Source organism: Ipomoea triloba, chromosome 7, assembly GCF_003576645.1.
Source record: "Ipomoea triloba cultivar NCNSP0323 chromosome 7, ASM357664v1".
NCBI classification, from domain to species: Eukaryota; Viridiplantae; Streptophyta; class Magnoliopsida; order Solanales; family Convolvulaceae; genus Ipomoea; species Ipomoea triloba.
Window position 1 is genome coordinate 15,365,912 of NC_044922.1, and position 15,301 is coordinate 15,381,212.

Genomic DNA, 15,301 nt, shown 5'->3' on the forward strand with positions numbered 1-15,301 from the left:
ATTTATTACTTAATCATTTTTATTCTACAATTTTTAATTACATATTGTATTCAAGATAAACATAACCCAACACAACACTTTCTATAATTTTATTTGAAAAAATTATAAAACCTTGTTGCCAAAAATTAGATAACTCCAAAACAACGTCCTTTTGGGGCTGTTTATATATATATATATATATATACACACACACACACACACACACACACACACACACACACACATAGGTCCTTTGTGTCTCAACTTGAGAAACCCTAATATTTCTGAACTTGTAATCTCTCTCATATAATTTAAGATATGCGTTTCTCAATTTGAGAAATCCTAGTACAAATTTGGTCTAGACTCCAGAGCACGGATGCGTGTATACCCTATTAATTTCTCTGTCGTTTTCCTCTAATTTTATTAGGAATTCAATTACCACATTTTAATTTATAGTAGTAATACACTAATACAAATAGGAATATAATTGTATTACCATATTTTAAAATATTACGTAAACCTTAATAGTATAGAAGTGTTTTGGGCGAGAACTCCGAGAAGTTAAAATGAAGGATTTTTTTATTAATAATATAGAATATTACTTTGTATAGTTAATATAATTTTAGTAACTTAATTATTATTAGTGTTAGTAATAATATAAATAAATATATTGTATATGAATATTGAGATCCAGAAAGAAATATATTGTGCATTTTCATGTTCTTCTTGTTAGCGGAATATAAACACATATACTTTTATGCAATATTGTATATGTATCAAATAGAAACTAACCTCCAACCATAGTTATTCTTTAGTAAATTGCCTTTAAGTTGTTGTAGTTTGCCTTTGTTTTTGCTGTAGTTATTTTGGTAGAGTGTCTCCCACTCTTTCTCTGGTTCAATAGAGATGGTGCATGCATTGTTAAAAGATTGTAACATGAGCAGACTTAGCTTTATATAGCCTATATTAATAATCAATATAGACTTTGTAACGGTTACTGTTACGACCGTTACAATACTTAATGACGCCACTTAATGGCCATTTAAGAGCCCAAATAAATTGCACCATTTAATCATTTTCTTAATGGAAATGTTACACTTCTTTGTTATTATTATTTTTATTGAAACTTTTACACACGATAATTGAAGTTTTTTCGTGGCTCGAATATGACTAGGAATCAGAAGCCTACTCATAAAGATTTTTTTTTTTTTAATCTATTGAAGTGTAAGAGCAAAACTTCATTTGTTAGGTTTTTTGTGGGCTTTTAGGTTACCAAGTATGAGAGATGAGAGATGGAAATGTGAGAAAAAGAAAAGCGAAAAAATAAAACAAAGTCTAACAAATATTTAAAGAAAAAAATAAAATTAAAATGATGTTTTACGCACCCAGCCTGGTATATGGTGTGCATACGCCCTGCTGGGCACTTATGTTCTCCTCACGCGCTTTAGGAGAATTTTTTTTAATGACGGGATCCACTGTGTGGACAAGAACTCAATCTCTTCTACAAGAACCCCAAATATTCCCTCTCATCTTTTTCTATCCTCCACATATATATTAAAACCTGTAAAAATCACTTAAAATCCACTATTGTTGATGCTCTAACATTCCCCTTTGTCGTTGAGAAATTTTTTTGCAGCCAAATAAGCCATGCATCCTATTCTCAAATTTTCTGCAACCAATTATACCAAACAAGCTAAGAGGTTTTAATAGGATTTCACACAATATATATATATATATATATATATATATATATATATATATATATATATATATATATATATATATATAAATATAATTTAAAGTAATTCTCAAACAAGCGTAGCTAACATCCGCCAAAGCACCTAAAAGAGGCAATAACTTAGCTTGTGTGAGATTGTCTCACAAATCTTTATCCGTGAGACAAATCGGGTCAAGATGAAATATAATACTTATACTAACAAATATAATACTAAATCAAGAATAAACTATTTATTACTTATATGAAAAAATGTAATATTTTTTAGGAAAAATGTAATACTTTTACATTCTTCATCAAAAGTATTATATTTGCCTTTATAAGTGCACTTATAAGGAAAAATATAAATACTTTTACATAAAAATATAAAATTATTATATTTCTCCTTATAAGTAACAAACATTTTATTCATGATTTAATATTACATTTGTTAGTATAAGTATTATATTTATATATTGACCCGATCCAACCGACTCAGGAATAAAGATTCAAGTGATATTGCAAGTTGTAACTACATAGTTTTCACGCATCTTTACTTGTTACCTTGCAGGTTCAGATAATATCGATCATGTCTTCTCTTTATAGGCCCTGTCATATTTTCAAAACTTATATCTGAATCATTTGCCATTCCTGTCGATAATTTTGAAAAATAAGAGAAGAAATTTAGTAGGACTTCACGTACGCAATGCATCAAAAGTAGAAATGTATTTAGGGGTGCGTTTGAAAAGCAGGAAAATGAGTTATTTTTCGAAAAATAGTTTCATTTCCAGTGTTTGGATGTATTCTAGAAAACTGTCTTTATATGTTTGATTCATTTTCTAAAAAATGAACAAGAAAATAATTTTAAAACGGAAAAAAATCACAACAAATTAACAAAAAGAAAACACAACAAATTAACAAAAAGAAATTTTCAAAAAAAAAAAAAAAAAGACACTAGAAACCAGTTGTCGACTGGAGCAACTGGTTTCCGCGAAACCAGTTGCCGATTGGTTTCGAAAGTAAAGCAAATGAGGGAGCACCTGAAGAAGACACAGATGAGAGAGGGAAAGTTCCGAAAAATGACTTCATTCCGGAAAAAAAATCGGGAAGTCATTTTCTGAAAAAATGACCTTCTTTTCTGTTGATTGAAGCCTTAATTTCCGTTGACTACATTTTCCCCTCACTTACCAAACACTGAAAACTCAGAAAATGATTTCCGGAAATCATTTTCCGAGTTGCCAAACACAACCTTAAATTATATTCTTACCATTCTTAGCTTTATCTTATATCATCAAAACGAATACGTAGGGAGTATAATATTAGAAGTTTTTTTATTTCACTTACTTCTTAATATAATCTTGAGTTGCTCATCATTTCCCATCTCTTGTACATCTTTCTCAATTTTCTTCACCGAACGTGCACAGCTAGCAGTGCACTGATGCACACGGATTAGTTTCAATGTAAAAATATCCGCCAAACTACAAGGCACCGTTTGTAAATTCCAACAACTATTCAAAATTACTTGCTCAAGGCAAGGAAAACACTCTGCACTGCTTATATTCCAAATGCTAATCCCAGGATTGATTAATTCCAGGTATTTGAGTCTGCAGAATAGGGTTTCCTCATCCACATTCCATTCTTCCTTCTCAAACTTGCAAGCCACTAGTATTAGAGCTTCGAGATTGGAGAGTTGTGCAATTATTGAAATTGCTGACGACGAAAGAGTAATACTCTCCAAATTTATTTCCTTAATATTTGGTGGAAACTTGCTGAGTTTAAGATCCTTAAGAAGATGTGGATTCATATGACTATATAGTTTATGACCCCCCCTATAACGGAGTTCATGTAACCGGAGAAATTCAAGATGATGCAGCATGCCAATTTCTTCAGCAAATGGATATGGTGAGACCGCACAATTCAAGTATTTGAGATGGGAAAGCTTCCTCAATAAATGTTCATCCCTCCTTATACACAAAAAAGTCTCCAAATCTAAGCTCTGTAAGACTTCTAAACCAGAAATTGTTTCAATACCACCTGCTGGAGTTGGTTCTGTTGGGCATGAATCACAATCATAGTGGGAGATAGTCATATGTCTCAAACTTTTCAAATTCAAAAAATATTTTGGCAAATGCAAATCCTTGTCTGAACTCAACTTTAAAGTTACGAGACACTGAAGATTCTTGAGTGATAATGGTGAGATAGAACCACTTCCGTATAGATAGAGAGCTAGATACTTTAGATGAACTAGTGAGTTCATTTCGGATAAAATTGATTCGCACACACTCATGAACTCAAAATTCAAGATTGTGAGATGTTCAAATTTTTTGCCCAACCATGAGCCATCATAAGCATTCCAATAATTGATTGTGTAAATCTTTGGGTAACCCAAAATTGTGCCGATAGGAGAATTCCATGGTACCAATTCATTAGGAATCTCACCATCACAGCTATATCTATGGAAAGATATTCTATGTGGAGTAAATTTCAAAGTTGGATCCAATTTATCTTCCATCTTAATTATGTGCAAAAAATTTTCCTCTTTAGCTTTTGCTAAGCAAAAATCATGTACCAAATCATGAACAGCACAACATAAGATGTCACCATCGTAATTCCTTTTAGAAATCATTACTAAGTTACTTCCAACCAGATGGTTCAAATAATGCTTTGCTGTGTCTTCTACTCTCTTCTCCTCCATAATCTCTATGAATCCTTCAGATATCCATAGTTCTATTAGATAAGAAACTTCAATTTCTACATCCTCTTGGAATGCACTAAAGTAAAGTAAGCATTGTTTCAAATGATGTGATAAATGCTTGTAACTAAGTTCTATCACATCATTGCTTTGCATTCCGCCTCTAAATGCAACTTGTGAGCTTAAAATATTATTAAGGAATTCTTGCCACGTTTGCTCACTCTTTTCAACTCCTCCCAGAAGCCCGGCTATCAAACCAACTATCAAAGGTAGTCCCCCACACTTTTTAGATATTTCTCTTCCAACACTTTTAATCTGTTTAGGGCATTCCTTCCCTTTAAATAACTTCACTTGCAATAATTCCCAACTCTCATCAGTTGTGAAGAATGGAAGATGACAAATATGTTTGGCATCAGAAACCACACTTTTTTCTCTGCTTGTTAAAACAATTCTACTTCCCTTGTCACACGAGGGAAAAACTCTATTCAACTCTTCCCATGCTTTCTCACTCCAAATATCATCCAACACTATGAGGTATCTCCATCCCATCAAGCTTTTGCGAAGCTTTTCAGCTACATTGTCAATCTTAACCTCAGTATCATCACATACTTGACTATATATTTTGTACAAGTTCTTACAATAATCATATTCTTGAGAAACAGTACACCATGCATGCTTGTCAAAGTAGTTGACTACAGATTTCTCCTCATACACTCTCTTGGCCAAAGTTGTCTTTCCCAATCCGCCCATACCAGTAATTAAAATTACTTCTTTCTCATTTGACCCATGAATAAGTTGATTTATAATTGTTGCTGCTTCATTCTCAAAACCCACAACTTTATCATTATCAATCTCATAGATCTTTGGCATCTTTTTTATCTTTGGAACCTTGAATTGCTTCAAGAAGTACGGATTTGGTTAGAAATATGTTCAATTTTATTTAAATATTAAAAACACAAACATAAAATAGTTAATACGAGTATAAAATAAAATAATTATTTAAGTATTTTCAACTTCTAATAAAAGTATTAGTAAAGATGAGTATTGCTATAGATAGTTATAATTGATAACAAAAATGAAGTCCTAACAATGTTCATATTAAAATAAATTTAGTCTTCTTAATACGATATTGATGAGTCAGTAAAAACTTAAAATTTTGTCTCATACAAAATAGACTTGTAATAAAATGTACTCTTTACAATTTAATACAAGAAATATATATTTGAAATATAAAATTAAAATTTGTGTTACAACAAATAATGATTTATTTAAATAAAGAAATGACAAATTATTCTTAGCTAGAATAATTATAGTATGACATTCATAATCGTTTAAGATCAAGATTCTAAAAATAATAGCTTTTACTTTCTTTTCTTTTTTTTAAATATAATTGAAAGAAACAAACTAAATTAAGTAAATAAAATAAATATTATTATATTTTGATTATTACCAAAAAGAATAAAAGAGTTGAAAAAATAGAAAAATAAATACAAAAAAAATTGACATGAATTCCATTTTGTGTATACTACTACTACTACTAATAATAATAATAATAATTATTATTATTATTATTATTATTATTATTATTATTAGAAAATATTTCACAATGAGTTAGTTAATAATAATAATAAATAATTAATAGAATATTATTTTTTTAATATTATTTTTTTTAAAGTGTGTACATAAATTGAAAAGTAAAAAGTAAAATATGGTCAGGTAACTTTGAAAATGTCTTATCATTGTAGAAAAAAATAAATAAAAATGTACAAGTTATCAATTCACATTATTACACTAACATAATTATTATCCCCTACACCAACATAATTTTTATTTTCGTTATGACCTTACATACTAATATTGACTTTTACTATATTTAGTAGATGTATAAGGAATAAATAAAAATGTAAAAGTTATTAATTCACATTATTACACCAACATAATGTTTATTCTCATAATTTTTAAATATAATAGATAGATTAGTAGTTAGTAGATATATATTAGTAGATATTTAGTAGAAAATTGATTTTTCGGTAAAAATATAAATTTGGTGGTCCAAGTGAAAGAAAATTTTGTTGCAGCTTAATGAAATAAAATGACATATCACTAATTTTGTAATTAATTATTATTCATTCTTCATTCATTTAATTGTCTTTTCTCTTTCAAAAGTGATCTCACTTTCACATCAATTTATAAAAATTATTATTTTCTACTATTAATCTATAATATCAATAGATAAATTCATTTAAGATATTAAAAATAATTTAAAAAATTTAAATTTCATCAAATTATTTTAAAATTTTTGAAATAAAATAATTTGTAAACAAATTTTTGGAAAAGAATTATACTACGTAAAAATTTACTGTAGTCAAATGATAGATGAGAGAGTTATAATTCTAGGAATGATTTCGTAGCTATTGACATTTACTAATTTTTATTATTGACTTTCAATTTGACCATAAATGATGTTTGACTATTAATTTTGTTCTAAATTTGGTCCTTTAGTTAAATATTTATTTAGTAAGCGTTAAATTTGAAGGTGTGAATGTAAATATTGACTTCTTGTTGAAATAAACAAATTAAGTTTATGAGCTTCATGCATTATTTGGGTTCATCATTAAGGGGAATATAAAGAACATGTTAATACATTAGTTTTTTTTTTTTTTCTAGAACTGTCAATACATTAGTTAATTTATACTAGATTATTAATAAAAGACTTACTACTATAGTCAAATAAATAGATAAAAGAGTTAATTTCATAGTGAGCTCTGTCAATTTTTATCATCAACTAATTAGCGTGTTCCAAATTGTCCACAAACTTCATACTAACAAGATCAGAGTTTACTAACCTTAGTAAGTGCGTATAAACTTTGATCAATCTGGAGTTGAACACTTGAAAGAACTAACTTGTGAAAGATTATAATTTGCCTGAAATTAGATAAAGATGAAAGGAAAGAATCCTTAGATTCGCACAACAGCAAAAACAAAGCAAAGAAGTGAGGAAACAAATGACTTTACTAACAATATTATATTTCAAAAACGACTTACATACCTGTGATCTGATCTGAGAAATGAATTTCAGAGCGATCGACTATCCAATATCTATTAATTAAAGTAGAAAAAGAGCTGAGGAAGCTAAGAGATGGAGATCAGAGCATTTGGTAATTTGGTAGAGGAAGAGATAGAATGGTTTATATTAAAATATGAAAAGAGATTGATTTTGGGTGGAAGACAGCATATATGGTTTTAGCCCATCTATAGATCGCTCGAAAAAGTTACAAGGATATAGCTGTTCATTTGTCTTATATTGATTTTGTTCCCTCATGTCGTCTAGCTTCACTATTATCCAAATGATTTAAATTATATCTTTTTTTTAGATACTATATATTGACTCTCTAACAATATAGTGTCCCTGCCAAGGACCTTGTAGTCCAGTGGCATCAAACCCTTCCCGTTATGCGGGAGGTGGTGGGTGAACACTGCATTGTAATAGAGTTAGTAGTAAAAAAAAAAAAAAACAATATAGTGTCCCTCAGGAATCAAACCTATGACCTCCCACTTAGAAGGGCCACAGCTATGTCACTTGACCACAAGGCCTTTGGTTAAATTATATTATTTATTGCTTCATAATTCTATCTTATCGTCTTAAACTCTTAACTTCACTCACTATCCAAATCCGGAATTGAATCATTTAAATTATTTACTGCTTAATAATTCACCTACCTTATTCGATCAATTGACCTACCAAATTCAAAGAATAATAATAACATATATAGTCAAATGAAACTGTGGTAGAATTAAAATAATACTTCAGTATTGCTATAATGAAATTAAAAAACACAACACATACAATAACATATATTATGTTCAAAATGGAACAAAAAAAATAGAGCACATGCAATAATGTATATTAACAAATGAAACTGTTGCAGAATTAAAGTGATACTTTAATGTTATAACAAAACTAGAGTGTGTGAAAAAAAGAAACTTAAGCAATATTATCAAATGAAACTAAACTATAATTAAAATGATATGATATGATGTCCTTTTACTTATAGTCTATGTGTCATTAATTAATTGGTTACTATTTTTTTTTATTAGTGGTGGGTTAGCGAATTCATGGCACCCAATGAATGGAAGCTAAGTCATATCAAAAAGAAAATCTAGGAGGAGAAATTCGTGAGGGGTAAGAAGCATTTTCCATTAAAAAAATGCATTTATTAATGTTCCACAATATAATTTGAATGAAAAATAATATGTTTTCTTAAAAATGAGTTAATTTTTTATTAAAGGAACCAAATTGGTAGTTAATTTTTCACTGAAATGGTCCATTGACTATAGTAAAATTATCAATTTGGTCCCTTGACTATAACAAAATTACCAATTTGGTCCCAATTTTAACGGTAAAATAAACGGAGGACCAAATTGGTTAAAATTTTCAAAGTCGAGAGACTTAATTGGACACGAAAAATTGTCGAGGACCAAATTGGTAATTTCGCAATAGTCGAGGGACCATTTCGGTAATAAACACTTTATTAAATTAATATTTGTAGCTTATTACATTATTTGTATACCGAGGACTGAGACGAGACGTAAATCACAAAGTATTAAAAAATTCGTGATTCGATGAGGATCAAAATAGAGATTAAAATGACTTACATAATTATATTGATTATTTAAAAACACATTTTCTTTCTAATATGTATGTGAATAAAGTTGGAAATTTCAATGGCATGATTGCCCCTAAAGTCTTGGCCTTATCTTCTTAATTATAACCACTAATGTGGCTGTAAGACTTTTTCATCATCTAAGTTATACCCTGCACCACGGTGCACATAGCAATGTGCATCACGTACGTAAAACGACGTCGTTTCGGTGTTAGTGGATCCGGATGCGAATGACTCAGGGAATTCATTATCTATAATACACATAATCATTATCTATATTACACAGAACGTTTGCCAAGAATACATAGAATGTTTGCCCATAATACACAGAATATTGACACAAAATACACAGATGTTAGTGGACGCGGACGCGAATGACTCCAAGGAATTCATTATCTATAATACACATAATCATTATATAAAATACACAGAACGTTTGCCTATAATACACAGAATGTTTGCCCAGAATACACAGAATATTGACACAAAATACACAAAATGCATCCTCCTAACATTCTAATGCACAAACACATCACAACATGTGTTAATAACATGAATACACAGAATATTTACACAAAATACACATAACCCATCCTCCTAAACATTCGAATGCACAAACACATCACAACATGTGTTACTAACATGAATACACATAACGGTTGTCTAGAATACACAGAACGGTTGCCTAGAATACACAGAATGATTGCCTAGAATACACAGAATATTAACATAAATACAGAGACCGGCCGAAACGGGAAACGTGATTTCCAAAAAAAATGGACGATTAGTTTACAATGTTCAAAACGACATCGTTTAGGTACGTGGTGCACAGTATAATTTGCCGGAGTTTGCGGAGTAGGCCAGAGATGCAGTTGATCAATAAGTTGTTTTGCACGGATATGTGGACCATAAGTCCATAATATAATATGCTAAAAGTATATTACATTTTTAATACACAAAAAATATATTATTTATGTATTGAGTGTATATTATTTGATAATATATATAAAAAAATTATGTACTTTAAATAATGTACTTTTAATATATTAAATAAATAAATAAATAATAAATAAATAAATAAATAAATAAATAAATATATATATATATATATATATATATATATTTATTTATTTATTTATTTATTTATTTATGGTTCACACAAATGTGTAGGTCATGGTCCTTGGAATAACGATTGAGTTGTTATACACTGGACCATGCATGGTCCTTAAAGCATTATGTGGATCTTAGTCTAATAAGATTATGAAATGAAATTGTAATACAATTAAAATGGTACTTTAGTATTGCTAAAATAAAACTAGTGTGTGGGGATCGGAAAATAAAACTAAAAAACAAAGCTCATACAATAATGTATATTGTCAAATGAAACTGTACTGTAATAGAATTAAAATGATACTTTAGTACTTATTGCTATAATGAAACTAGGGTAAGCTAAGTCCATCCAAGGGGCATTGCATGCAGTCTTTAATTTTTTCATGAATTGAAATGTATCATCATGAATTGCTGCAAGCCACTTAGTATTCTTGATAAATTTAATCAACTCGGGGGTCCGGACTAACAAACCCGTTAAATGAAAGATAATATGAGCTAATAGAAAATGGTAGACAAGATGAGTGTGACAAGGTCACGGGGACCAAGTATTGTATTAGAACGTAATGAATAAGCTATTACAAGACAGGGTAACGCTAGTACAAGTGTAGTTTATGACAAAGAATATAGAACATGTCTTAATGAGACAATAACACGCCTACTTATACCCTCCAAAACCCCTAACCGCCCCCCCTAAGATGGGGGAACGGTTATAGATCCGATTTGATCGCGCCCACCCCATGACCGAGCCCGTGGCCGAGCCCTCTCAGCCGAGGCCTTGGGCCGAGACCTCCTAGCCGAGGCCCTGGGCCGAGGCCTCTGGTCGAGACCTCCTAGCCGAGGCCCCGGGCCGAGGCCTCTTAATCGAGGCCTTGGGCCGAGGCCTTGGGCCGAGAGACTAAATGAATTAGCCCGGGCCCGGGTCAAGCACGGGGCTCCACCCCGGGTCCCGGACCTTCTCGTGACCCTTGTCTTGCTCCCTCGGGTCGACTTGGTCCGTTCCTAATATATCCATCATCAGTCCCCCACTCTCCGAGCTGCGAGAAGTCGTCAGCGAAGGAGAGTAGACACTTCGGCCCGTCCTCATGTATATACAACCAGCCGCGCACAACACCATACAGCCGAGCAGGCGTCCCAAGTGAGTCCCCGAGCGCGCATTCCTCTTCCCAAGACCCATCTCCATCATCTTCTCCCTTTCCCAACACTCCTTCCAATTTTTTGAAAATGTGGTCAACCCCTTTCCTCCCCTTTTTTCCCCCCTTTCTTCCATTCCCCACCTATCTACTCCCCCCCTCAACCACCTATTTCGGCCACCACCACCACTTCTACCCCTAGATTTCTTCTCAAGCTCTCAGCTTGGACCCGTTTCGCCCACCTTGGAGAATACTCACCTACTGGAGAGCATGGCGACCTTGGGTGATGAGATCGCGGCCTACCATGCCTCTACTACTACTCCATACTTGAATGCATAGGCGTAGGCTTGTTTAGCTTATTTCCTTCTTTTTGCAATGTACTCGGATATTATGTTTGAATGAATATTTCACATCTTTTGCTACTGCTTGTGTTGCGTGATGTTACACTTTGCCTTACCAAAACGCGACTGCCTGCGTGGGGTTGGTATTTCGTGACTTTGACGGGCCTCGGCTCCTTTTGAAGAGCTTGGCCTACGCCCCGTCCCCAGCTATGTTGGCATTATGGGCCAAGCCTCTCGGCCGGGGGCACTTGGCCTCTTTCTTAGCTTCATCTGTACGCCCTTCGTCCCAAACTCGGAGTCGACTTGGGGTAGTTAACACCTTGGATCGTTTTTTTTTTTTTTTTTTTTTTTTTTGCATAGTCATTTGGCCGAGGGTACTCTCGAACCAAACACTCTTCCATCGGGGTTCGTACGCGAGGACGGACCTCGTGCCCCCTTAGGGTGATAGCTTTTTGACCCGGGTCGCTTGACAACGGGCCGTTGGGCTCTTCCGTCGGGGTTCGTACGCGAGGACGGACCTCATGCCCCCTTAGGGTTATAGCTTTTTGACCCGGGTCGCTTGACAGCGGGCCGTTGGGCTTTTCCGTCGGGGTTAGTACGCGAGGACGTCTCCTCGTGCCCCCTTAGGGTGATAGCTTTTTGACCCGGGTCGCTTGACAACGGGTCGTTAGGCTCTTCCGTCGGGGTTAGTACGCGAGGTCGGGCCTCGTGCCCCCTTAGGGTATGATTGGAAAGGTCGGGTAAGTACCCCCTCCCCCTCCTCAAAAGAAAGCAAAACATGAAAATGAAACATCCATGGTGAGGTTATTTTTCTTGAGTTTATTAAAACGGAGGGGACGGACCACCTCCTAACAAAATAGATTGCTGGCTACGTTTATTGAAATGCATAAGATTGACCACCTCCTAATAGCTACGGCTGTCTTTTTGATTCCCCCGGGCGGTCCCGACCCTTGCTTGGGTCGGGAATTTGATGCACAGGTGCTCCATGGAGATTAAGCACCTAAGATCTTATAGGGCAGGCCGACCGAGTATTATGTTATGAGCGCAATTAATCTTGACCACCACAAACTCGACCTCCCACCTCTTGACATGGGGAGGGGTGCCTATCTCTACCTCCAGGTTTATGGACCCCTCCGTCTCAATGGAGTCCCCTGTGAAGCCCGATAAAGGGGTCCGTACTTGACCCAACTGCTTTCTCGATAGGCCCAACTGGGTGAACGTGTCGTAGTACATGACATTTACCTAGCTGCCTGTGTCCACGAGCACCCGGTGCACTATCACATCGCTGATTTCCACCTTGATGACTAGGGCGTCACGATGGGGGAGGGGGCCATCAGGTAAGTCAGCCTCTGTGAACACGATGGGTTCACGCCTCGGCTTCTTCTCGTGCGGGGATCGCATGACCTCTCCAACATATAGGCTTCTCGCCCACTTCTTTCGTTCCGCCGGTGTGTCCCCCTCTTCTGGCCCCCCAAAAATAACGTGGATGACCTGTTTCTTCCGGGGTGTGGGGTTGTCGAGTTCCACCTCCTCCTCCTCAGTGAGTTGACCCAGTTCTCGTTTACGGTATGCTGATGTGGATGGCACGGAGCCACCCCCTTTCTTCCATACGTTGCCTTGGTTCTGGCCCTGGCCCTGCCCCCCCGGCCTTTTGACAAACTGGCCGAGGTACCCCCTTTGGATGAGGTCCTCGATTTGACGTTTGAGGTGGATGCATTCGTCTGTGTCGTGCCCTGTCTGGCGGTGGAACCTACAATACTTATTGGGGTCCACCTTGGGGGATATCTTCATGCACTCCCCTGGGTACTACACGATCCCTTGGCCTTCCTTGTGGTCCAGGATAGTGCTTACGGGCTGTGTTAAGGGGGTGAGGAAACGCGTAGGGGTTAACCGAGGTCCCTCGGCAAACTCGCGGCGGGGTGGCCTTGGCGCCCAACGCTCCTCTTGGGGTGCCTTGTCTTTCCGACTCCTCCCCTCCTCCTCCTTCTTCCGCTTCTCAGCTACTTCTGCCTCTGTGAACCTTGTTGCCCGGTCCATCAGCTCGTTGTAGGTCTTGGGAGGGTACCGGATGAGGTCCCGGTAAAACGGGTCGGACCGCAAGTTATTCCTGAAGATTATCAGGGCTGCCCTGTCGTCGAAGTTGGCGACCCCCAATACTTCACGCTTCCATTTGTTGAGGAACTCCGGTAGTGAATCTGTGGGCCGCTGCTTTACGTGATATAGGTCAGCAAACTCCTTCCTCTTTTGTATGTTGCTGGCGAAATAAGACATGAATTGTTTGGTAAGAGCCCCGAAGGTAGAGATGGAGCCCTCCGGGAGGGATCCGAACTAGTCCTGGGCCTGGCCATCCAGGGTCGAAAAGAAACCCCGACACATGATAGCGTCACTAGCCCCCGTCATCAACATGGCGGCCCGGTACCTGTTGAGATGCGCTCGCGGGTCGGAAGTCCTTGAGTACGTCTTGATTGTCGGGAAACGGAAGTCCTTGGAGAAGGGCTCTTCCATGATTGCCCCCGTGAACGGGGTGGTCAGCACGTCCTGTGGCTCCGGAGACCCGTCCTTCTCGTAAATCTTTTTCTGGAGCTCGTCCATCCTCCTTCGGAGCTGATCGACCTCATCTCGGTGTGGGCTCGGGGCCCCACCGTTGGTCTCCCCGGACCGTTCGGCTCGGGAGGCTTGCTCTTGTCGCGGCTGGTGTCGGGGCCGACGACTCGTCGACTTGGGCGCAGCTGACTCCTCTGCCGAGGGCCTCATCGATAACCTGTCTCGGGCCGGTATGCGGGTACTCAACCGAGCCAAGGCGGATTTGGATCTAGCCGAATGCTCCTTACCAGGCTCCCGACATTCCTGTATGTTTTGGTGGACACCCCCTTCCCCCCGCCTCTCCGACGGTCGGGGTGAGTTGACCTCCCCTTCAACTTCAGTCCTTTGCGCTCGGGGATGCCCGTTGCTAGGCTCACCGCGCTCTCTCGGGTGCGTTGGTGCTGGGGTTGGTACTCCGCGGGGGGCCTCGGGACCAAGTTGGGTGGCCTGAGGACCCCCCTGGAATCCTTCTACGAGACGGGTCAGCGCGATAGCGGCTTGTTGAATGGCGGCCCACCCCTCCTGAGGGGGTGGGGCTGGAAGAGGGGCGGCAGGCGCCGGCCCTCCATTGCGGTTGTTGGTGAGATGATCCCTCAAGTCCCCCGCTGACCTTACGGAGGGGGCCCGCGGGCGACTAGCGGCCTCATTACGGCCGTTCCCGCTCGGTGGGACGTGGGCGCTCTGGGAGCCGTTGGTGTTACGAGAGTTGAATCTCGATTTTGCCATAGCTAGGGTAAACTAGCACGCTTGAGCCTGACGTCGGCTCTCAATGAAAGCACCAATGATGGATTTAATTAACCCGGGGGTCCGGACTAACAAACCTGTTAAATGAAAGATAATATGAGCTAATAGGAAATGGTAGACAAGATGAGTGTGACAAGGTCACGGGGACCAAGTATTGTATTAGAACGTAATGAATAAGCTATTACAAGACAGGGTAACGCTAGTACAAGTGTAGTTTAGGACAAAGAATATAAAACATGTCTTAATGAGACAATAACACGCCTACTTATACCCTCCAAAACCCCTAACCGCCCCCTCTAAGATGGGGGAACGGTTATAGATCCGATTTAACCGCGCCCACCCCA

The 15,301-nt window shown here is 37.2% G+C and overlaps 2 protein-coding genes across 2 annotated transcripts; both read right to left on the reverse strand.

Moving 5' to 3' along the window:
* Positions 1-1,303: 1,303 nt before the first annotated feature.
* Positions 1,304-7,356, reverse strand: LOC116025958 (putative late blight resistance protein homolog R1B-14). The gene is made up of 4 exons (XM_031267377.1): positions 7,232-7,356; positions 3,038-5,282; positions 2,258-2,344; positions 1,304-1,648 (listed from the first exon to the last, which is right to left on the reverse strand). The coding sequence occupies exons 2-4, from the start codon at positions 5,253-5,255 to the stop codon at positions 1,578-1,580; spliced, it is 2,376 nt and encodes a 791-aa protein (XP_031123237.1). The 5' UTR covers positions 5,256-5,282; positions 7,232-7,356; the 3' UTR covers positions 1,304-1,577.
* Positions 7,357-12,872: 5,516 nt separating this feature from the next.
* Positions 12,873-13,421, reverse strand: LOC116024204. Its single transcript, XM_031265105.1, has one exon. It carries the CDS (start codon positions 13,419-13,421, stop codon positions 12,873-12,875), a length of 549 nt encoding a protein of 182 aa, XP_031120965.1.
* Between the last annotated feature and the right edge of the window lie 1,880 nt (positions 13,422-15,301).